Here is a 25,187-nt window from a genome sequence, read left to right as displayed (position 1 = left end):
AAAATCGAAAATCTTTCTCTCGAATAAAAAATAAAAGAGTATGAAATAAAAATAAAAGTAAAAATAAGAATAATAATAAATCCTCATTAGAAGAAAGAGAAACACAATTGCCATAGTACTCTTAGAGATAGATAGAGAGACGCACAGAGAGAGAGAAAAAGTACCCTCCATGAAGATGTTTGTAAGGCATGGAGTGAGAGCAACAATCAGCATTTATAGGTATGTGGTTCACGGTTGAGGGGGCAGTACCGGGCGGTGGTGTAAAGAGTGTCAAGAGTGTCGAGAGTGAAGACAAAAGAGAGTGTGGAATGTTGGTCGTTAGTTGCGTGTGTAAGGAAGGGAAACTTTAGCGTATGTGAGTTTATGTTTTCATTTTTCAACTTTCAAAAAACTCGAGATTTTTTTTTATTATTGAAATTACCACTTCGAGCAGTTGGCTGTTGGGCTTTGGTGGTGAGTACTTTTTATTAATTAGTTTACGAGTCGAATTTAGATCGGACGAGGTCGGATATTAAGTCCATTGACCGCTAATCAGTCTCACCTCCTATTTGGTGTCGATATTTTTGAATTTTTTCCTTGAATAATGTCAAAAAGGGGATTAATTCCCAAAATGTGTGAGAAAAAAATTTTATTTCCCTGCGTACCGTCCACGTAGGACGGCACGCGAAATTTTTTTTTTTTTAAAACTGCAGTAAAACCGCTACTCAGAGTAGCGGTTAATGCATTAAAACCGCTACTCAGAGTAGCGGTTATATTTAAAATCAACCGCTACTCTGAGTAGCGGTTTTCTTTAATGAACCGCTACTCTGAGTAGCGGTTTACAATATTTTTGGACCCGTTGTAAACCGCTACTCGGAGTAGCGGTTCATTAAAGAAAACCGCTACTCCGAGTAGCGGTTTATAAAAATCCCCAATTCCAGCCCTAACTCCCAATTTCCCAATGCTCGAAATTATTTTCTCACAATCACTTCACACTCTCTCTCTCTTCCGACGACGCTGCTCACAATACTCTCTCTCTTCGACTGCCTTCCTCACCGCCGGCGACCTCCGCACGTTTCTCACTCGCGACCGACGACAGTCCGTCATTTGTGCTCTCTCTCTTCCGACCACAGCATCTTTTCCATCTTTGTGAGTATTTTTTTGTTTTTTTTTTAATTTAATTTGTGTAGCATGCCATATTTGTTAGATGGAAATTGTTTAGTTTGATTAGTATAATTTAGTTGTTGATGATTAAAAATTTAGGATATTGTGATGTTGATTTTGTATTAATTGGAAGGTTAGTATAATTGGAAGGTGATTAGTATAATTCAAAGGTTATTAGCATATTGTTTAGTTGTTTGATTAGTATAAATTAGTTGTTGGTTGGTTAAAAATGAATTTGAGCATTTTGTGATGGTTGATTTTGCATGAATTGTTGTGTTTATGTTGTAAATACTACTAGTATAGGTGAAAAATAGTGTTGATATTGTTTGAATATGTAGAATAAGAATAACTTAATTAAACATTATGTTTTTTGTATGTAGAATATGGAACAACCTAAATATCCTCTATACCTTTATTGGAATGGTGAATTATCTCAAAATGATGTTGATATTGTGTATAGAGGTGGAAGGAAAAAGTTTTTGTTCATCAATTCCGGTATGATGTTTCAAGAGATTCTGAATAGGGTATATGACGTTGTTGGATGTGATCGTATGTATGTGGAACTGAAATTGTTTATGAGATATCCGATGCCGGGAAAATATGTGCCAATTGCACTAGAGGATGACGAGTCACTGAGTGCTATGTGGCTTTCAGTGACACAAACGTCAGCCATGGCAATGGAGGTGTACATTGAACAAGTTCCCAAAGAGATAAATGTGCAAAGTAATGTGGGTTATGTACCTTCAATGGACTTTAGGGATAGCATGGAGGTACCGACATCAGCTCCTAATATGCAATTTGAATCATTTACTAGCATGTTGTCAGACCCACATTATGTAAATCAGCACATGAATGAGTTTATTTCTCCTGCTTCGTCTCCCCACATACCATCCACATTCCATCTTGACACTCTACATCAAAATGATGTTGATTTTTTGGGAAACGAGGAGGAGCATGTGGATTCTGATAGGGATGAGGATGATGATGCAAGAGAATTAGCTGACAAGGCAATAAAGGCTGGTGTTCCTTCACAAGATTGGCTTAGAGTTGACGAAGTTGATCAAAGGTTAATAGATTCATGGATGACTTGGAATGTCACTGGTTCATTAACTGTGGCTTCTGAATTTGAGATAGGACAAGAGTTCGCCTCATTGCAGCAATTAAAGAATTTTGTGAAAGCATGGTCGATCTCTAGAAACCAGATGTTTCGGGTGTTAGAGTCAGAGCCCACAAAGTATGTCATTGAATGTGCTAGAAAGGAAGTGTGTCACTGTCCATGGAGGTTGCGTGCAATCATGACTAAGTCGTTCTCATTCAAAATTGTACGATATGTTGGTCCACATGCAAGCAATTGTTTAGGAGACATAACATGTGGAGACCATCCTCTCATTTCATCAGATTTCGTTGCTGATCTTATCGAGGATTTCATTAGGACTGATCCTTCATTCAAAGTTCAGTCCATCCTTACTTTTGTGAAGAACCAATATCAATTTTCAATAACATATAAGAGAGCTTGGTTAGCAAAACAAAAGGCAATCAGCAATATTTTTGGTGATTGGGAGAAGTCGTATCAAGAGTTACCGAGGTACTTGCAAGCCTTGAAAGAGTCCAATCGAGGCACTGTCGTTTACTGGAGTACGATCCCAACACAAGATCCTACTACGCACATCTTTAGGAGGGTCTTCTGGGCCTTTAAACCCTCCATTTCCGGATTCCGTCATTGTCGGCCTCTTATCACTATAGATGGTACTCACTTGTACGGGAAATACAAAGGCAAATTATTGATTGCTATGGGAACAGATGCTAATTTCCAGCTATTCCCACTTGCCTTTGCTGTTGTGGAGGAAGAAAGCACGGAGGACTGGTCTTGGTTTTTAGCTTGCATTAGACGTTCCGTCACAGATAGAAAGGATCTGTGTGTCATCTCTGATCGTCATAGGGGTATCCTTGCAGCTATGAATGAGCCTGGTAGTGGTTGGGAGGAACCATATGCACATCACCGCTTTTGTGTGCGTCATCTTGCTTCGAACTTGAATTCGAAGTATAAGAATGCTGCCATCAAGAACCTATTCGGAAAAGCTGCATATGCTAGGCAGAAAAGGAAGTTTTTGTACTATATGGATCGAATTGGCTCCATTAATGTCGAGGCAGCTAGATATCTGTTGGACATTCCCCTTCATCTATGGTCTCTACATCATGATGGTGGGTGTAGATATGGTGTGCAAACCACCAACATGTCTGAAGTGTTTAATGGTGTCCTAAAAGGAGCAAGATGTCTACCGATCACTGCTTTGGTAAGAATGACATTTTATCGTGTCAATTCTTATTTTGCTACAAGGAGAGAATTAGGTAGAAAAAGACTTGAGGAAGGCCATGATTATAGCCCGAAGGCGACTAACATCATTGAAAAGAACATGGAGAAGGCAGGTGCTCATGAGGTGATTGTGTTTGATTATGAGCGAGGGCTATTTGAGGTCACTACTGGTCGTGGAGACCGTATTGCGGGGAAAGGTGGAAAGAAACACACGGTTAACTTAATGCAGAAGACATGTACATGTGAGAAAGTCAAAATATATAAGTTGCCGTGTTCTCATGTCCTTGCGGTATGTCGTCACCGGAGCTTGTCATATAGTGGTTTTGTGGACGCTTCATTTCTGACTAGCTCGTATCGATCTACTTATATGTCCTTTTTCAAGCCTGTGCCTGATATGCATAATTGTTCTCCATATGATGGTCCGAGAATTATAGCTGATGAGAGGCTAAAACGTGGAGCTGGACGTCCACGGTCCACTCGAATACAAAATGAAATGGATGCAGCTGATAGGTCTGGCAAATATAGATGTAGCATTTGTAAGGTTTCAGGACACAATAAGCAAAGATGTCCTAATAAGAACGGTGAAGGAACATCTGGGTAAATGTTTTCATATTTTGTTAAATTTCAAAAATTTATATTATTTTCATAGTCCTCATTTTGTTACTGACCGGTATATTTTGTTTTTTTCTTATTAGGTCTGATGGCGCAGTCCATCTTTCCCGGCCCCACTGATCGCAGCGTTCTCACCCTCCAGGACCAGCATCGGAGTGAGGATGTCTGGAGGGGAGTAGCGGACACGGTACTATCGTGTCGGTTGCATCATCACAGTCTCTATCTTGACTGGGAGATTCACGAAGGGTTCTTCGGTATGTCGAGCGGGCTGTTTTCTCGGCATACATCGTTTGGTAGGGGGAGGTTTGGAGATTGATAGACCACTTCTGACGGCATTAGTGGAGCGATGGAGGCAGGAGACCCATACATTTCATTTGACTGTTGGGGAGGCGACGATTACTTTGGAGGATGTCGCTGTTATCCTTGGACTTAGAGTCCACGGGGCACCTGTTATTGGTCGAGGCGAGGGTAACTGGGCTGCATTAGTTTTCGAGTTGTTAGGGATTTGGCCCAACACACCGGAGAACGAGCCCAAAGTTCTCCAGGGTTCGTCTTTGAGATTGACATGGCTTCGGCAACATTTTTTCTTGTTGCCGAATGATGCTGATGAGGTGACTGTCCAGCGATTTGCCCGGGCTTACATTCTTGCATTGATGGGGTCCATTCTTTTTGCCGACAAGAGTGGAGATGCAGTCCAGGTTCTTTATCTCCCGCTTTTAGCTGATCTCGACGTAGCAGGGACATATAGTTGGGGTAGTGCGACCCTTGCATACCTGTATCGGCAGCTATGTCGGCATCACATAGGGGTGCGAGGGAGTTAGGTGGCCCTGTGTTGTTGTTACAGATTTGGGCATGGGAGCACATACACATTGGCAGACCTCGGATTTCGAGGGTGCGGGACCCACCTCCACAGTTTGACGAGGCCGTTCCTATTTTAGGCTCCCAGCATGTTCCGGGGATTGACCCCTTAGCTGTCAGGTAATATTCAATGTCTCACATTTGTTGACATTTTTTAGATTCATTTTTCTCATGGATAATAACGTATATTTCTTTTCAGTTGGCTTCGAGTACACATCACTAGGTCCCACACAGAGGTGGGCTTCCTTACTACAGGGATGCACTTGACCATCAGACGGACGAGCAGGTACATAGGCTCGTACTTGCCTAACTTATATACATTGGTAGACTCTTCTTTTGCCTAATATTGTAAGATTCTATTTTTTGTAGATGACTTGGCAGCCATATACTGATGCGAGACTGGCGTTTTACCTGCTATATGTCGAGCTGATCGACATGTATGGCGCACCATGGCCCCACTTATCTGTTTCGACATTGTAGAGTTCCATTTCCCTGGTCGAGTTATGCGCCATTCGGATTCGAGCAGACGATTCCCGCACCTTCTGATACGAGCACAACCCTTCATGCCATTGATCGGAGGTCGAAGAACAAGAACTATCCGCTCAGACATCGACCTTACATTGCACATTGGGATGAGCGCGAGGGACACATAGTTCAGGGCACTCCTTTTATGGTGTACTCATGCCTTTGACGAGTATATGATATGGTTTCGTCGCATCACGAGGTTACGCCTGACGAATCCATCGAGGCGACCACCTTCTACACATTATCAGCCTGCGTCTGCAGATATAGTACTGGTAAGTTCACTGATTTTTAGTTGCACTTTTATTTATTTATACAACTATATAATATGTATTTCCTTTCTATTCAGGCACATACTTTATCTGATATTGCTCATAGGTGCGGTACTGTACTAGAGGCTTCTGAGTCATTGCCTCCAGATATGGTGCGTGACTTGTATGCGCAGACATTGCAGACTATGAGGGGACTGTGTGTTGATGCTGTTGGCCGACTGGACATGGCCACATCGTACAGGCGTGCCTACTTCTGCTGGATATACATCGACTTCTACATCTTCTACGTCTGCTGCCCATATATCTACCACGTCAGCTTTGCTTTCACCTCCAGTCACTCAGAGGCCTATCGACGACGTTCTGACACTACTCCCCCTTCTCTTGATGCCATTGCAGAGACTCATGAGCACACCTAGCTCATCTACACCTTCACAAAAGAAAAGAGAGGGTTTTAGAAGTTTCATTTATGTTTATGTAGTTAGTTAACATTTTTTCTCACTCTAACTTGTAACTAAATTTTTTTTACATACATTTGAATGTGTATCAACTTGGTGATGAGTGATCAATGTGTGGCTTATATTTGGTGTTGTTGAATGGAATTTGGTGCTGGAATTGCAGGTTGGATAATGTTGAAATTGGAGGTTGGATAATTGTTTGGAATTGCAGGTTGGATAATGTTGAAATTGGAGGTTGGATATTGTTTGGAATTGCTAGAATTGGAGGTTGGATGATTGTTTGTTGGATTGCTGGAATTTTTTGGTTTTCTGGCAGTTGGCCAGTTATGTGGAAACAATGAAGTTGGTTTGTAATGGGTACAAAACCGCTACTCGGAGTACGGTTTTAATGAATGAACCGCTACTCGGAGTAGCGGTTTACCCGAGGAGGAAACGCTACTCTGAGTAGCGGTTCACTCATTAAAACCGCTACTCTGAGTAGCGGTTTAGGTGAATGAACCGCTACTCGGAGTAGCGTTTTGTTTGAAGTAAACCGCTACTCCGAGTAGCGGTTTACCTCCGTTAAAACAAAAAAAAAATTTTTTTCGCGTGCCGTCCTACGTGGACGGTACGCAGGGAAATAAAAAATTTTGTGGCACATTTTGGGAATTAATCCCCTTTTTAGCATTATTCAAGGAAAAAATTCCGATATTTTTCTATTGGACTCACATTCAAACTTTCTTTTATCTAATTTGGGTTAGACTTTTTTCTTCGGATCAGGTTGGTTTGAATTAGAGTCAAATTCTAATATAGTTGCTATTGGAGATCCTTGAACTGTCTTATTTTAAGTTAAAGTAAACTGAAATGAAGGGAGTTGAACTAAACTGACATAAAAATAGTTGAAATGAACTAAATTTGTGAAAATGTGTCAAAAAAAAGTAGGGCCTTCGCACGAGACGAGGACCAGTACTCTGAAGTATCAACTTATGAAAGAGTCGAGTCTCATTCTAAGACAGTTCGCATTCTGAGAGTCTGGACTACTACGCCCGCCTCTCTCAGCTTTTCCTTAACCCAAAAATAAAAAGCATATCTGTCGTCCTCTTTGCAGCTGCTTTCTTTTCCCTTTTTCTTTTTCCCAATTTATTTTCTCTTTCTCTCTCCTTCTTTTTGTCTTCCCTTTGCCTCCCTATCCGATCAATCAATTTATTTTTTCTTTCCTTTTTCTTCTCCTCTGTTTTTGTATTGACAGATCTATTCTTACTCCTACTACTACTACGTCCTTTTTCACTCTTGTCACTAGCTCCACACTTCGAAAGCAGAAAACATAATATTAATAATAATAAAAGTGAAGTAAACCACTCATAATTTTCTCTCATTTGTTCGTTCGTGAAGAAAAAAGAAAAAAATACATATTCTGGGTTCTCATCTTTCTTATGAATTTGTAATGTTGATGAATTTAACCATGACTTAAGGTGGAAGAAATATGTGACTTTATTGGTACTCGAAAGACAAAACATAGAGTGTGAAAATGGGGTCAGAGCAGAACCGATTTCCACAGCAAGAGCGGGTAACTTAATTCATCCCTTTATTTTATTTCTTTATTTTTTTTAAATTTAATTCATAAGTTTAGATCTGACATTTTTGCAATGGGCTGGATTTGCATTTGGATTTTCTGATATTTATTAGTGTGCAAAAATATGATATGAGTTACCCGGGATTCTTGCATTATACTTATCACTTTTTGTTTTGTTTTGTTTTTCTTTGGATCTGAATTTTGAGGTCCTGTTTTTTTTAATGTTTATCTTTGATATTGAGGGATGGGTTCAATATATGTGTAATTTTGTTGTTAAATACACACTTTTTTTGCTAACATATTATTTGGGTTGAAGAATTTGGAAGGTAAGGAAGGGGATTGGGGGAGGGATTGATTGTTCAGTTCTTCTTTTCCCCTTATTAAGGCAAATCCTTTCAATATCGTAAATGTTTGCTAGGAAAATGCAAGCTCGCTCTTAACTCCGCTTCTTTAGAAGTTGCGAAATGCTAATTAGACTGGAGGCAATTCTGGGTGGAGCTTTGTCCAATTCAGAACAGTTCTATACATTTTGTTTGGTTCATCTCATAAAAAGAGTAGTATATGTAGTTAGAAAAGTAGTACGTTTGAGCAATAAAGTAGTATATTGGAATTAAAATATTAGTATGATAATATCCCTATAATGAGGTCATATGTTGCGTTTTTATATACTTATTTTTTTTAATTGATACAATATCATTTTTGTTGATGAGGACAAAAATATTTAATGGTTTAGATTTAGACATTTTTCATTGTGGGTGCTGCTTTGATATATGTCTTGTGAGTAGGGTGGGTAGATGCAAGATGCTGTGTGGTTCACTGATGTTTGTAAGATGAAGTGCAGTTTACAATGGGGGGGGGGGTCGGTATTACTATTCTATTAGTCTCTGGTCCTAATAGAAACCATCATATCTTGCTGTCTTTCTTGCTCTAGTTCTTGTTTCCTTTTCATCCTTTTATAAAATGTTAGTGATGTCATTATTGTAATGTGGAAACACCTTTCTGTCTATGTTGTTGCAGTTATGTACTGATCTTGCGTCTCCATTATCTATTTTGATCTGTTTGTTATTCTAACTCGAAAAGAAATCACTCTTAGCACTTGTGGGTTCTTTTAAGCAAGATAGAAAGCTACAGACCTAACACATGAAATCTTTCCACGTACTCTATTGTCAATTCTATGATTTGGTACTGTTCTCTCTTATGGCTTCTATTTTTCAAATATAAGAGTTTTAGAAGTGACAATAATCTTTGATCGACTATTAAGTAGTTTATAATGATAACAAACAAACCCCCGAAGTCTCCTTTATTGTCATGAACGCTCTATTTACGGATTTCTTATTGTCTACATATAAGAAATTAGGAGTAATTAAGAAGCTTACAACCCATATCTTGCATTCCTGTGTAATTTATGTAAGCTATTTCTACATTGGTGACTTGACCTCTAATGTTAACCATTGATTTTCTTCTCAGCGCAAGAAATGGGGAGGATGCTGGGGTGGACTCCCCTGTTTCAGTGCACAGAAAGGTGGGAAACGTATTGTACCAGCATCTCGTACACCTGATGGCAGTGCGGCAGCAAACCAGCCTAACGGACCACAGGGTGTTGGTTTACCCAACCAAGCTACTTCATTAGCCCCACATCTTCTTGCTCCCCCTTCTTCCCCAGCATCCTTCTCAAACTCTGCTCTTCCTTCTACTGCACAATCACCACGTTGCCACCTCTCATTGTCTGCCAATTCCCCTGGCCCTTCCTCCACTATGTATGCAACTGGGCCTTATGCTCATGAAACTAACCTGGTTACTCCTCCTGTTTTTTCAACCTTCACGACTGAGCCATCAACTGCTCCTTTGACCCCTCCTCCAGAACTGGCTCACCTAACAACACCCTCTTCTCCTGATGTCCCTTTTGCACAGTTCCTTTCATCATCTGGTGATTTAAAATGTGCTGGGAAGGCCAATTATGTGCCTTCTAATGATCTTCAAACAACTTATCCACTTTCACCTGGAAGTCCTGCGAGTAGCCTTAGATCGCCTGTTTCAAGAACCTCGGGTGATCGCTTATCTTTTCCCGAGAGGGAAGTTGCTTCTCCCTGGGATGGTTCTCTTTCTTCTAGAAGCGCAAAGCATCCAAGAAATGGTTCAGGATGGCTTACTGATGACGGTGCCAAATCTCAGGCTTCAAACTTTTTCTGTCCTGCAACATTTGCTCAGTTTTATCTGGACCAACCACATTCTGGTGGGCGACTAAGTATATCCAAAGAGTCCGATGGCTACTCTAACGGAACTGGGAATCAGAGCAAGCAGAACAAAAATAGCAAGCACGAAGTGGAGGAAATAGAAGCTTACAGAGCATCATTTGGCTTTAGTGCAGATGAAATGATTACAACTCCTCAATATGTAGAAATATCTGATGTTATGGATGACTCGTTCTCTATGATGCCCTGCACCTCTAACAAGTCTAATGTAGAAGAAGCAACATTATTAGACTGGGGACATGGAGGATCAAGAAAGTCAGATAACAATTCACCTACCGAGAGATTTGCCAAATCAGGGTCAGATATGAATGGCAAAGGTCTACAAGGGACAGTTTCATTCAAACAATTTAGAGGTGAGTCATGTTGGCCAAGTGCTAAAACAGTTAATAGCTATCCCTTCAAACAATTTAGAGGTGAGTTATGTTGGCCAAGTGTTAAAACAGTTAATAGAAATCTGCATAACTTGTGATATAATAGAGGTTATCAGACTCTGGACCTTGTGTGTGACTTTTTGGGTGGTTAGATGAGCACCAGGTCTATGTGGCTGGATCCTATTGTACTCCTTCGTAGTTTTTTTCTATTAATCTACACTCTGATACACTATTAACATACTTCACTTTGACCATTGTTGGTACTTATACACAAGGAAAAACATATTCAAGTTGGGTCTTGTTAGATTCATCATTGATAAATATTTTCAAAATCATTTTTTTTATTTTCACTTGTCTATAAATAAAGATATCGGTGGTCAATGTTTATTTTTTGCAGGTGATAAAGTTATCACCCTTTTCATGCATATTTTTGAACAAGTGCTCTCACTTCTTATTTAGGTCATAGAAAAAGTCATCTTAGAGTTTTTTTTTTTCTGATCTTTTCATAGTTTTCACTTTTTATTGTTATGTGTGTTCATTCAAGGATACTGGGTTAGTGATTAAACTTGCTGTTCCTGCAGCAGCACATGTAGTTTTGCGATTTTCCCTTTGCCCAAGGAATAAGGGTACAATTGGGTTTTGAGCAAAAGTCTCTTCGAATAAATACTAGGAGTAGCTTTCATTACGTCATTTATAATCCAGTCAAATTGGTAGTATAAAAACGACAAACTAAGACAACTTGAAATTGTTCACTGTTGTGTTTTAAGGAAAGTTTGAGGTATGACTTGGAACAAAGATGGAAGTGGCTTGAGCTGTTTTGGACCATCCTAAATATATAAGGTGGTTGTCTTCATCCTTGTTAGTCGAAGACTCACAATTTCTGGCAGGCATCACATATTCTCTATGATTCCTGAATCCATTTTGACTATCTAATACTTTTTGGTAATTATTTTTGCCTTATAGAAAACTACCTCTCCATTGTGCATCTAATTACTACTGTCCGATCCGAAAAAGTCAACAAGGTTGATGATAATTAAGGGGGTATCTGGTATGGGGTCCCTGAGAAAGGGAAACACGACCAATTTGTGTTTCGTTGATGCCTTTTGAGGTTCCCTTTCCCCTTTTGTCAGTTTCGAGATCCCCAAAAACCCTCTACTTTGATCCCCATCCCCACTCCCAAGCGTTTAAAAAACCCCCCAAAATCTCCTCTAAACCATATCCATTTTTGAACATCTATAAACAAAGTCCAAAAACCTAGCTCTTTGCCTGTTTATGGGCGAAAAAGAGAGAAAGCTATTGTATGATGTATAAACACTCTTTTGTTGCTCTCTTCTTAATGCACGAGAATGCAGTTTAGTGCCGAGATTTCAGTATATAGAACATCACATGTTTTGAAGCATCTGGAAACATGTTTAAGCATTTTGGACTGGATGCCAATTTCCGAAATTAAAACAAGACTTCAAAATGCTGGGGAGTTGCTTTTTATGTTATTAATTTTTTCCTAGGGAAAGCTACCTATCCTGGGCAAACAAAAGCCTCTTTCTCGAATCAATCCATTCTCCCCAATTCGACAAAGCTCCACCCTTTTATCTCTCACTGCTGCCAGTCCCTTTCCCTGCCATGTCATTCTGGCTACTTCTCGTTCTGAACTCAACATTTGCTCAAATGTCTCTAGGATTCTGCATCTCCTAGCAGACTACCACTCTCTAGATAGGACAGGTTTATCCTGCAGCTGTCTCAAGCCTTTCTTCTTCTCCCATAGTTGTTCGTTTCTCTTCTCTCTTAGATACAAATAATGATCTCTATGTGCTCTTTCTCCATGTTTCTTTGTGGTTTGGTGTGAAAGAAAAAAGAGTCTCGGGGGGTGCAGGAAGCTGTAGGAAAAAGAGAACGGAAACCTGGTCAAACTTTTGTTTTTTGTGTTTTGCAAATTGTCTGTCAGGGAGTGAATTTTGTACTCAAAATAGTAGTGGTAATTCTTGTTGTGGCATTGATTTCAACAGTATGATTTTACAATTTTTGCTTTTTGCAATATTTTTACTTGTATCTTTTTTTTATACTAAAATTCTTTTCTCTTTTGCCTTTCTAACCATCTTTCTGGCTCGACATTTGGTCAGATGTCTCTAGGATTCTGCATCTCCTAGCAGGCTAGCACTCTCTAGATAGGACAGGTTTATCCTGCAGCTGTCTCAGGCTTATTTTCTTCTCCAGTAGTTATCTATTTCTCTTCTCTCTTGGATGCAAACAGTGATCTCTATGCTCTCTTTCTCCTTTTTCTTTGTGGTTTGGTGTGAAAGAAAAAAGAGGCTGGAGGGGGGGGGGGGGGAGCTGTAGGGGAAAGAGGATGCGAATCTAGTCAAACTGTTTCTTTTTGTGTTTTGCAAATTTCTTGTGAGGGAGGTAATTTTGCGCTCAAAATAGTTGTGGTAATACTTGTTGTGGCATTGATTTCAACAGTATGATTTTACAATCTTCAATTTGCCAATATTTTTACATGTATCTTTTTTTTTTTTTTTTTTTACTCAAAATATTTTTTCCTTTTTCTTCTCATACCATCTTTCTGGCTGCTTTTCAGAAAGGGAAAAATATATAAAAAGTTTAAAAGATGCTCTCTAACTCGTGTCACTGAATTTAATTCTAAGGTATAGATACCTTGTCTCTAATGATTAACATTTCCGCATGCCTCTTATCTTTTGAGATTTTGGATTTCTCCATTACCCCTGTATCGTGTTTACTCGTTTATGTGCAACATAGCTGTTCTTTAGATGTTGTCATTCGCTGTTTATGAACTGTATTTTAAGTTCTCTCATTTCAAGGGCAGGGGTAGAACAGGGTGAAGATCAAAGGGTTACCCCAGGATTCAGTGTCATAGAAAAGTGTCATCGTTGCAACTGTAATTGTGGTTGGGGTTGCAGTGTTGTGTAAAGGCGCCATCTTGTGGATGTTACATTGTACATGATATCATCACAAATTGGAATAACCCATTTCATGATTGTATATTAAGAGATTTGGGAGCAGATATTTAAATCATACTTGACAAGTATACATTTTAGTACATTGTTTCTTTCTGAAGCAAATGAGAGAATCTAACATAGCAACTTGTATGTAATATCTAATTCCATAATTAAAGTAGTGGACAAAGTGTTAAAATAGTCTGTGAGATATGCCACTCAGTCATATAGGCAGTTTGACGGAATTTGGAAAAAAAAGAAAAAGATCCAAAGCATGCTGGCTGGGAATGATGAAGCTGGTTGATTTTGTTCCCGTGGTTTTATGTAGGTTTGGACTGAGCTCACTAGATGGCAGTAATGATGTTCTTATTTGGTAGAAATGGGAGATACAGATTATGCTGAATTGATGCTAGTTTGTTTTAGCAGAATCCTGTCGCCTGGCTTTTCGAAGTTTTCTTACCAATTATAGAACATATTAATTTTCAGACAAGGTAGTTTGATTTGCACAGGAATTAGGTTTAACACACATAATTCTGTGCCAAATATGGCTGGTCAGGGATAAGTTTAACTTTTTTCTTTAACAATGCAGATGCTTCTGAATCAAGGTAGTTGACATTGATATATGGTTCTAAAAAATGTGGTTCTACTTTCTGGTGGTGCCGATGTGGTGTACCAAGCTTTTCTTGTATATAGAATTAGTGTGAGGAGATTGGTTTCTTCATGAATTTTGATGTTAAACATTGGTGGGGAAAGGAAAATATTAGTGTCACACCCACTATGTGACTGATTTTGATAATTCTATATCTAGCTTAACAACCCATTTGACTTCTATTATCTAGCTTGATAACTTATCTATGCTGGGATTAAATAATATTGTTGTTTTTATTGATTCAGATGAGAAAAAAGACAAGCAGCCTGGAAAAATCTCTGGCCAGAGTACTCCAAGTCTTACAGATGAAGATGATATGTATTCTAACATGGGGAAATTCAACAAAAGCAGGAAGTTGAATATGGGTCTTTCCTGCTCAGATGCTGAGGTTGAGTATAGACGAGGGCGGAGCTTGCGAGAATGTAGGGAAGATTACACATGGCATTAGTTGTTTGGTTTGTTGATAGGTGTAGCTCTGTCTTGTGCTGGTTACGTCCTGTCTCTAGTCTCTATTTCAAAACCCCTGAATCTATCTCTGATCCTAATTTGGCTTGAGTGTTTTTTGTAACTGGCAGCAGCATTGGTCTAACTTGTAACTGGGCTTAGCCTCTCTTATAAGGCTGTCGGCTGACTCGATGTTGTGCACTGGTCTAGATTTTGCAAGTTGGTGTGCCATGCCTCTCTATTAAGATTGGGGAGGTTTCCTTCGTTTTATTAGCTTAGTTCCTGGTATCCTGGTGTGGGAGGATTCAGGATTGTGATATAGACTGGGTTTTCTCGCAGTCAGTTGTAAGAAGCAAGATACTTGAAATTGTTCATATTTGAAGATAGTTGATATTATTTATGCATGTAGACCTAATACTACTAATTATATACTCTGTTGTAAGTGAAAGTGAAAAACTAGGGAAAGTAGAAGAATTGCAAGTACTGTTATTGCTATATTCGTCTTACAAACAACTGAAAAAGAGTCAAGAGAGAAGGCCTCGTTAAAAGTTAAGTATTTCTCTCTCACCCCATTTAAAGAACAAAATAGATGTGAAAATTTGCTTTGCAATATATTTCTCTACTAGCCAAAAAAAAATACTTCCTCTATTTTTTTTAGATGACTTATTTTGACTTTTTAAAAAAACTTACAAAAGCAACAGAACAAGAAATTATATATACATGACTTTGACTATTTGTACTTGAGAAAAATATAGTTATGTGAGATCTTCTTAGAAATGTTTATCTTTAAAATATATATTTTTTGTAATTTTTCTATTTATAATTAAAGATATTAAGTTTCAAATTAGTGCATCTGTAAGTATGCATAAAAGAAATAGTTTTTTCACCAAATACCCCCAACAAATTAATAAAATCACCATATACCCTCAATGTTTCATATATTCACCATATACCCTTGAGTTTCTAAAAACATTTACCAAAATCCCTTTTAATCATGACAGTTAACTCACTGTTAGCGATAGATACAATTTTGCCATTATTAACTCCTTCTCCCAAATCCTAACCCTACCCCTACCACTAACCCTAATCCTAACCCTAACCCACCCTCCCCTCCCCTCCCTTCCACCCCATCCACCCCGACCCCCAACTTCTCCCTTCGACCCCAGTGCCCCACCCCCACCCCCACCCCCACCCCCACCCAAACCCTAATCCTAACCCTTAACCCTAACCCACGCCCTCCCTCCCCTGACCTCCACCCCACCCTAGCCCACCCTACCCCAGCCCCCACCACTTCCCTCCACCCCAGCGCCCTACCCCCTCCCCTCCACCCCAGCACCCCATCCCCACCCCTCCCTCCACTATCGCAGCCCCAACCCCACTCCCTCCCCACCGTAGACCCACCCCCTCCCTCACGATTTCCCCAAACCCCACCCCTCGCGATTTACCCAGCCCCCACCCCTCCCCGTGATTTCCCCAGCCCCCACCTCATCCTTGCGATTTCTCTCTCCCTAACACTCTCTTTTCTCTCACACATTGCACTCCATGCTGCCAACTCGAATTTTCCGGGCTTAGGTTGACTGGCGATGCTGTGGAAGGGCGGTGCAGCTGGGTTCAGATGCTTTCCTGAAAGGGGGGGGGGGTTAGTTCTCCCGTGCTGCCGACGAATTCTTATAGGGGAAGGATGCGGCTGCGGCGGAGGGGTGGGGGTGGGGGCTGCGACGGTGGAGGGGCGGGGGAGGAGGTTGATTAGGATTAGATTTTAGGGTTAGGGTTTAGAATTTAGTGTTTAGGATTAATAATGGCAATATCGTAAAGAAATCTAACGATAACTTAATGTCTATTAGAAAAATGGTAAATGTTGCACAGTTTTGAAAACTCAGGGGTATATGGTGAATATCTGAAACATTAAGGATATATGGTGAGTTTTTTTATTTGTCGGGGGTATTTGGTGAAAAAAACGTATAGGAAATGAGTCAATAAATAAACGGATGAACTATTTCACTTATTACTATATTAGATTTAGGAAAGAACCCCAACAAAAGTTTGTTATAAACTCAAAAATGAACTATTCTCATGAATCACTATTATGTCTAAGACCTAGGTCCTTCAAGAATCTAAGAGGACTTTGGCCTCTTCTATGAGGTGTGCGAAGGGTGAATCCTATTAGGGAATGTGTGAGTTGGTCGGCGAAGGGAGCTTCATTAGCGTGTTTGGACCACAGTAGTGGATGAGAAGATATAGGTGTTTGGCCCAACATTTTGCATATTCGTAACAGACGGGAAATTCAAAATGAAGATATGAAGGGACGGTTATCGGGAGGAGATAATCAAGGAAGGAGTTCTACAACGTCGACAGTAGGAAATAGACGCGTACAAAGAAAAGTTTGTGGCGTCTAAAGCCTTACGACCGTCCACAACAAATTCATAGTGTTTGTCATACCGTGCATGCCAACAACTGGAAAAGTGATCCTAGACTACCGCCCAAACTCAATGAGTATGGGTTTAGCGTCAACGCGTCAGGTATTGTTGACACTTTGCATTCTCTTGGCAATGATGTTCAATGACCTTTCGGGAATTTAAAAGCAGCACCGCTATGAGACAAATCCAAATGGTTCGAATTCCATGGAGATCATGGGCATGACGAGTGCGTCGCATCAAGGCGCGAAGTTGCACACCTCCTTAAAGAAGGACATCTAAAAGATCTATTGACTAGAAAAGGGGAAAAATACTTTATCCAAATCCAAGGACAGCGATAACCCCCTTCATTGCCAACAAAAATGTAGGTAATTAATGTTATTAGTGGCAGATTAGATATTTGTGGACTAACCTATTCTCTAGCTAGACGTCATGCAAGAGACGTCACTAACTAAGACGTCGTTCCAAAAGAACTCCGACATCCGCGTGACGCTGAACTCAAGGCTATGCCAATAACATTTGATGACAACGATCTTGGTTACGACAGAGACATCTACCATGACGGTCTGGTAATTTCTCTAACTATCAGTAATTATTTACTAAAATGTGTGGTAGTGGATAATGGCAATTCAACTAACGTTTTCATGAACGATGCATTAGAAGATATGGGCATCGGCGAACGTGACATCCTCCGGAAGTCCACTGTCTTCGTTGAATTCAGTGGAGAAGCTAAACATACCATGGCAAAAGTGACGTTGCCTACCTATGCTAAATGAGTGAACATGCCTACCAAATTCTATGTCGTAGACTGTTCGTCCTCATACAACGTCATCTTGGGAAGACCTTGGATCCACAACATGAAGGTCGTCCCATCTACGTATCATCAATCAATGAAGTACCCTACCAATGGGGAGTGTAAGAAATCAAAGGGGATAGATCGATCACTAGAGAATGCTGCAAAACATCTCTCAAACCTCGAAAAATGGATGCATAACCATTTTTGTACACCTTAGTGCTTCCCTTTCATATTGGAACCATTATGTAACACCCCGATAATTCTCTCTTTTCAGAAATAACTTTATAATATAAAACTTAGAGAATTACCCAGGCATTATCGCCCGTGTGATAACGTATCGGCTTATTCAGAATTTCGCTGCGGAAAACAATTTACTAAAAACCAACTTTATTAAAACTTACTAAATAAATAACAAGTGTTTGAAACTTTAACACACTAACTTAAATAAACCACAACCTTAAATAAATATGTTCCTAGGAAAACAGAACTTAAACTATATATATATATATATATATATAGTCTCTCCACTCCAGATTCCCAATGCGATGCACATCTGCGAACCTGTAATGTCAATGCAATATTGACTCTGCTCACCAGAATGATCATCACAAGATCAATAAGGTAATGCCATGATCACACACACAAGTAAAGCACGTAATCAGCAAAGCTGAGTACTACATATCAATATAAATATTCCTAAACATGATACTAAAATAAACGTATAGGAAAATAATAAATAATCATATAATAAATGCAGGCAACTTTTACTGAACTAAACTTAAAAATATTTTTAATACTTAAATGGAATAGTTATTGGACGAGTTGTCTTGCCTACTAATGTGAAATGCGGGCGGACTCCGCATTTCAGAGTGACCTGCGATATCGAGGAACCTTTGAAATAAAGAGGGATGGTGATCAATCCATTCCTAGAAAAGCTATGGCACGCTCACCATAACCCCAACCCTTATGTCCAACTCTAGACGTGCACCAGTCTAAAGTCTATAACTTATTCTCGTTACACTTTACGTTAATTACATTTATTACTTGTGTTGACACACCAGCAAGTAACACATAATTAAAATCGAGCAGCCATAACAGAACTTCTTTTATCTTTGGATTAACAAGTGATCACAACTTACAATCCAAGACTACTTAATTCCTTTTATTCTTTACTCACTTACTTGTTGAACCTAGCCAACAATAAACTTACCTTTATATAGGTATAACTTGTAACTTACCAAATAAGGTCCACGGCCCTCATAAGATAATAAAATGATACTTCTCAAAATACATGCATTACATGATTCACTTTAACATATACTAATTCTTATATGAATTAATAAATAAACTAACTTAACATGCTTGCATCAATCATTCCATAAAACATTATAATTTGATAATATCATCATATCTAGATCACATGTTGCACACAGGCATATAACATGTAAAATAATCCAGAAATCACATATATGAACAATCAGGTTCCTATACATGATACTAAAAATTTAAACTTCCTTAAACATGGTACTAAGCCACATATCACGTAAATAATGTACGTACCTCGTATTACTAGCTTGAGGCCACTTTTAAATCGTTAAAAGTCTCCTACAACGTATTCCCGCTAGAAAATAAAGTAACTAAAATTAATAACTTGAACAAAAATTACAGCAGCTTTAAATAGATTAAAACCCCTTAAAACACGTTTTAAAATCGTTTTTAAGTGTCAAACTTAAGTTATTTTTAATTCCTAGTATAGTATACTATTCTAGCAATTAAAAATCCTTAAAAACTCCATAAATACTTCTTTTCTGAAATTACAACACTTCTAAAATCTAATAACTCTTCTGCAAATATGTACAACGTATTTAAAATTATGTACTAAACAAATCTTATAGTTCATAATATATTTCTTTAGTTTCTAGCAAATAAAAACCCTAAAAACTCTTATTTCCTGATTAAAACTAAAAATAAACTCAATATAATAAATCTGAAATTTTTATATATAACTATAGTAACAAATTATATATATATAAAACAATAATTTAATTGGTAAACATGATAAATAATAATAAAATAACATAAAACCTAGTCTTTTAATGGAATCTTAGGAAGGAAGGAAGAAAACAACCGACAAACAATGGAGGAAGATGGCGTCGGCCAGCAATAGCAGCAGCAAGAAACCGACAACAACAACTTTCGGTTCTTGAGAAGGATTTGTGACATTTCTTGTTGAACAAGAAACATTACTTGAAGAAGAAGAAACGAATTTTGAGAGAGAAGGCCGAAATGACGCACGAGGAAGAGAGAGAAAGTCGAAGGAAGGGGAGAGAGAGAGTGACGTGATTTGAGAAAATAATGTGTAGGTGAAATAATTGGGTTTTAGGATATTTATATAAAGGCTTCCTTTATGGGCTTAGGAAAAGATATGTTTAATGAAACTTGATGACTAATAAGATGGCAATTTAAGACTTTAGTCATCAACAGACTCTTTCCCTTTATATCCTTTTGGATTTCGATTCCATTAAACTTTTTTTCAATATACTTTAATATTAAAACTTTATTAAAACATGCTTAATTAAAATATTTCTAATTTTATTAAGCTATGAAAAATAATTTCATTTGACTTTTAAAAAGTCAACCCTTTTTAAAAGTCAAACATTTTCCAAACTCATTTGGATTTAAATATAACTATATAAATACTAATATATTTATAAAATTCTTTAAAATTGTGGGGGATTACAGTCTACCCCCTTAAAAGAAGTTTCGTCCCGAAACTTGACACAAAACCTCGTACTTTCAAAAGTTGAATTCTATTTCGAAAGTTTTTGAAGAAAGGTAGTGCCTCTTGTGCACTTTCCCATTTTTAAAACACTTGTGTTACTTATGAACACTTTTCTTATGCGGAGATCTAGTTCTTTTGCACTAACATGTGCAAATTGCCGACATAGGCATCAAATGAATGAAAATTCATAAAAATAGACAAAAGCGCGAAATTTATCGCATTCTACCCCCTTAAAGAAAACGAGTTACGCCCTCGTAACTCACCTCAAGGAATAGGTCTGGATACTTTTTCTCATATCATCTTCGGCTTCCCACGTTGCCTCCCTGACTCGTGGTTAGACCAAAGAACTTTGACATGTAACATCTTTTTGCGTGTACTACGCACTTTCCTGTCGAGAATCTTGACAGGTCTTTCCTCATATGTGAGGCTACTATCATCTGAACTCTTTCAGGCTCTAGGACATGACGTTCATCAGGGATATAGCGCTTAAGTTGGGAGATATGGAATACATCATGCATCTTTTCAAACTCCATTGGCAGCGCCAATCTATAAGCTACTTTCCCAATGGCTCCAAAATCTCATATGGGCCTACATACTTAGCACTTAGTTGCCCTTTTTCCCAAATCTCATAACGCCTTTAGTGGGTGATACTTTCAAGAACTTTATCACCTACAGCAAACTCATCTTCGCGTCGTTTTAAATCTGCATAACTTTTCTGCCTATCTTGCGCATTGAATTCGAGCCTGAATTTAGTCGACATTCTTGACGGTCTCCTCAATAAATTCAGTCCCCAAGACTATATTTTCACTAAAGTCATTCCAGCAAATGGGACTTCTACATTTCCGTCCATATAATGCCTCAAACGGTGCCATCTTTATACTCGCATGATAACTATTGTTGTAAGAAAACTCAATCAAATCTAATTGGTCCTCCCAACTTCCTTGAAAATCGATCGCACATGCTCTTAATATGTCCTCCATAGTCTGATTAGTCCTCTCAGTCTGACTATCAGTCGCAGGGTGAAAGGTTGTACTCATTTTCAATGTTGTCCCAAGGTTTAATTGGACCTTTTTCCAAAACTTCGATAGAAATCTAGAGTCACGGTCAGAAATAATGTCCTTTGGAACTCCATGATGTCTCACCACATGCTTACTGTAAGTCTTAGCGAGCTGTTTCTTTTTCCATGTCTCCTTAATAGGTATGAACACGGCTGATTGGTCAGTCTATCCACAATAACCCAAATGGTGTCATTTCCACTTCCGTCTTAGGTAAGGCAGTCACAAAGTCCATAGAAATAGAATCCCACTTCCATCCAGGGACCTCTAACGATTGAACCTTTCCCATAGGTCTCTTATGGTCTATCTTCACCTTCTGACAAGTTAGGCACTTAGACACATATTCAGCTACCTCTCTTCATGTTTGGCCACCAATAGATACCCTTAAGGTCTTTATACAATTTGTCACCCCCAGGGTGCACAGAATATGGAGTATTATGCCCCTCATCCATAAGGCGTCTCTTAAGGTCATTGCACTTCTGTGGTACACACCACCTCCCTTTAAACCTTAGACTCCCATCATCATGAATCTTAAAGTCAGCTTCCTTTCCTTGCTTCATTTTCTCCTTGATCTTGTCTAGGTGCTCATCACCAACTTGACCCTCAATAATCTCGTCGAAAACTGACACACCCAAAGAAAGAGTACTAAGTCTAGCCTCACTTTCCCCAGGATTTAAAATTTCTAGGCTCAACCTTTGCATATCTCGACACAACTCCTCAGGGACTATCAACGTACTCAACTATGACTCGATTTCCTACTTAGGGCATCAACCACCACATTTGCTTTCCCCTCATGATACTGGATGTCTAGATCATAATCCTTAATCAACTCAGCCATCTTCTCTGCCTCATATTCAAGTCTTTTTGGGTGAAGATGTACTTCAAGCTCTTATGGTCTGTAAATATCTTACAAGTTGCTCCATAAAGATAATGTCTCCAAATTTTCAATGCAAACACTATAGAAGCTAACTCTAGATCATGGGTAGGGTAATTAGCCTCATAAGGTTTCAATTGACGCGACGCATACGCTATTACCTTACCATTCTGTTGTAACACACAACCCAGACCATTTTTCGATGCATCACTATATACCTCAAACCCCTCATTTCCATCAGGCAGGGTCAAAACAGGTGCAGAGGTTAAACGATCCTTCAAGATCTGGAAAGCTTCCTCACACTTTTCATTATATACCTCAAACCCCTCCTTTTTCATCAAATTGGTCATAGGTCTTGCTATCTTCGAGAAATCTCTCACAAATCTTCTATAATAGCCAGCTAGACCCAAGAAACTCCTAATGTCTGACACACTCTTTGGAGTTGGCCACTCACTCACAGCTTGAATCTTAGCAGGATCTACTGAGACTCCTTCCTTAGACACAAAGTGACCCAAAAATGCTACTTTCTCCAAACGAAACTCACACTTAGAGAACTTGCATATAATTGGTTTTTCCTTAATGTCTCCAAAATAATCCTCAAGTGCTCATCATGCTCAGCTTCATTCCTCGAGTATATTAAAATGTCATCAATGAAAACCACTACAAACTTATCCAGAAACTCATGAAAGATCCTATTCGTCAAGTCCATAAATATCGCAGGAGCATTGGTTAACACAAATGGCATTACAGTGAACTCATAGTGACCATAACGCGTTCTAAAGGCAGTCTTAGGTACATCCATATCGGGTACCCTCAATTGGTGATATCCAGAACGTAAGTCGATATTTGAGAACACACTTGCTCCATTCAATTGGTCGAATAGGTCATCTATTCTAGGCAAAGGGTACTTGTTTTTGATGGTAACATTGTTCAACTCCCTATAGTCGATACATAACCTCATACTTCCATCCTTTTTCTTCACGAACAACACAGGAGCTCCCCAAGGTGATGCATTAGGCCTAATATAACCTTTATCTAAGAGCTCTTGCAATTGCATCTTTAACTCACTCATCTTAGGAAATGCCATTCTATAGGGTGGCTTAGATATATGTGCAGTTCCAGGAACTAAGTCTATAGTGAACTCAACAGCTCTAGCAGGTGGCATACCTAAAATCTCACTCGGAAATACATCCATAAACTCGTTCACTATTGGGACATCCTCAAGTTTTAACTCAGCTTCCTTACTCACATCCTGCACGCTACAGAAGAATAGCTCACACCCTTTTTCAATCAATTTCTTTACTTGCATAGCAGAGATAACTCCAAACTTCTTAGGTTTCCCGAAACGTCTATAGGAGGTCAATTTTCCCGAAGGATTTCTCAACACTACCTTTTGAATCTCACAATCAATGTTAGCCTTTGTACAGACTCAACCAGTTCATCCCAAGGATCACATCTAGATCTCCCAAGTTGAATTCAATTAAGCCAGACGGAAAGACACACCCTCCTATCTTCAAAGAAAGGTTTTTAAACAGCTTTATACACTTTATGACTTCGCCAGTAGGAATACTAATAGACAAGTCAATTGGTTCGAATTCTACTAACCCCAGACTCTTTAGGAAAGAAGACGATATAAAAGAATAAGTCACCCCCAAATCAAATAGCGTTTTAACAAGGACTGAATGAATAGAAAATTTACCAGTAACCACATCAGCAGATCTCTCAGCTTCGTTACGACTCATCACGAACATTTTTCCCGCAGGCTTATTCTGGTTAGGATTCTCATTCGCAGGCTTACTATAGCTCCCTTGGTTATTCTGCTGACCTCCAGGATTAGGACTCTGGTTCCCTAACTGGTTGGACCCTGATCTAACCTGGTTACCGATTCCTTGAGTCTTCAGATCTTTACAGTGCTTGGAGAAACACTCATACTCCCTATGGCCCTTCTTCTGGCAATAGTTACAGCTCACCAAATCTCCCTTGCAATCTCTTCCAGGATGGTTTTTGTCACACTTTTTGCAATGGTAAACTCTATCAGGTCTACCCTGACTACGGTTATCCTGGTTGTTCCTCCCTTGGAAATTCCCATTACCATTTCGTTTTTCTTGAAATTCCCCTGGTTTCCCCCAGCATTAACATCCTTCCTCTTCTCACCAACTATCCCATTCTTCTTATCTCTCCTTGATTGCAACCCATAGATATGCGAAGCTCTCCCATACACCACATCTAAGGATGTAAAGGTCTCACCTCCTAGTCCCAACTGAATTTCATCCGTTAGACCTTGCTCGAACCTCTGAGCCTTAAGCTCCTCAGTGGCTACAACCTCAGGTGCAAACCTAGATAGGGCTATGAATTTGCTATAATACTCAGAAATAGTCATACTACCCATCCTAAGGTTGATGAACTCTTGGGCTTTTTGTTTCCTCATAAAGGCAGGGTAAAACTTCCCTCTCAAGACTACCACAAATGCTTCCCAATTGAATCCTTCAGCGGCACTCAGTCTAGCACCATTTTCTCTCCACCATAGGCCAGCCTCATCCTTCAGATATAACACAGCCTGACCTACTCTCATATCAGCAGGGCAGTTCACTACCTCGAATAGCTTTTCAAATTCCCTAATCTAATTCTCTAAGAAGGTAGGGTCAGATTGTCCCTTAAAGTAGGGTGGTTTAACTTTGGCCAATCTTTCGAACATTTCTCCAGCAGTCTCAGGACGTTCAACCCTTTCCTGAGTCAGTTTCTCCGCCAAGAGGCGAATAGCAGCAGCTAAATCAGTATTGTTGGCCATTCTACTCTAGGACCTGAAAGTAATATAACTCTACTTAGGTTCCAGTATAACTTACATAGTCATCTAGTAAGGCAACATTTTAT

The 25,187-nt window shown here is 39.2% G+C and overlaps 3 protein-coding genes across 4 annotated transcripts; 2 read left to right on the top strand and 1 right to left on the bottom strand.

The window, feature by feature from the left end:
* The first annotated feature begins 1,100 nt into the window (after window positions 1-1,100).
* Window positions 1,101-4,305, top strand: LOC125493166 (uncharacterized). Its single transcript, XM_048636226.2, has 2 exons — window positions 1,101-4,054; window positions 4,153-4,305. The coding sequence occupies exons 1-2, from the start codon at window positions 1,527-1,529 to the stop codon at window positions 4,187-4,189; spliced, it is 2,565 nt and encodes an 854-aa protein (XP_048492183.2). The 5' UTR covers window positions 1,101-1,526; the 3' UTR covers window positions 4,190-4,305.
* A 2,870-nt stretch (window positions 4,306-7,175) lies between these two features.
* Window positions 7,176-14,826, top strand: LOC104885135 (hypothetical protein). Of its 2 annotated transcripts, none has more exons than XM_019247757.3 (3): window positions 7,176-7,722; window positions 9,196-10,393; window positions 14,197-14,826. In XM_019247757.3, exons 1-3 carry the CDS (start codon window positions 7,684-7,686, stop codon window positions 14,397-14,399), a joined length of 1,440 nt encoding a protein of 479 aa, XP_019103302.1. In that variant the 5' UTR covers window positions 7,176-7,683; the 3' UTR covers window positions 14,400-14,826. The 2 variants fall into 2 exon arrangements, with proteins under 2 accessions (XP_019103302.1, XP_010668142.1); XM_010669840.4 differs by having other exon boundaries at window positions 7,179-7,722; window positions 9,196-10,333.
* Window positions 14,827-23,728: 8,902 nt separating this feature from the next.
* Window positions 23,729-25,104, bottom strand: LOC104885136 (uncharacterized). The gene is made up of 3 exons (XM_010669841.1): window positions 24,991-25,104; window positions 24,778-24,855; window positions 23,729-24,328 (listed from the first exon to the last, which is right to left on the bottom strand). The coding sequence occupies exons 1-3, from the start codon at window positions 25,102-25,104 to the stop codon at window positions 23,729-23,731; spliced, it is 792 nt and encodes a 263-aa protein (XP_010668143.1).
* Between the last annotated feature and the right edge of the window lie 83 nt (window positions 25,105-25,187).

This window comes from Beta vulgaris, chromosome 1 (assembly GCF_026745355.1).
Source record: "Beta vulgaris subsp. vulgaris cultivar EL10 chromosome 1, EL10.2, whole genome shotgun sequence".
Taxonomy (NCBI): domain Eukaryota; kingdom Viridiplantae; phylum Streptophyta; class Magnoliopsida; order Caryophyllales; family Amaranthaceae; genus Beta; species Beta vulgaris.
This window is presented reverse-complemented; position numbering and strand designations above follow the sequence as displayed.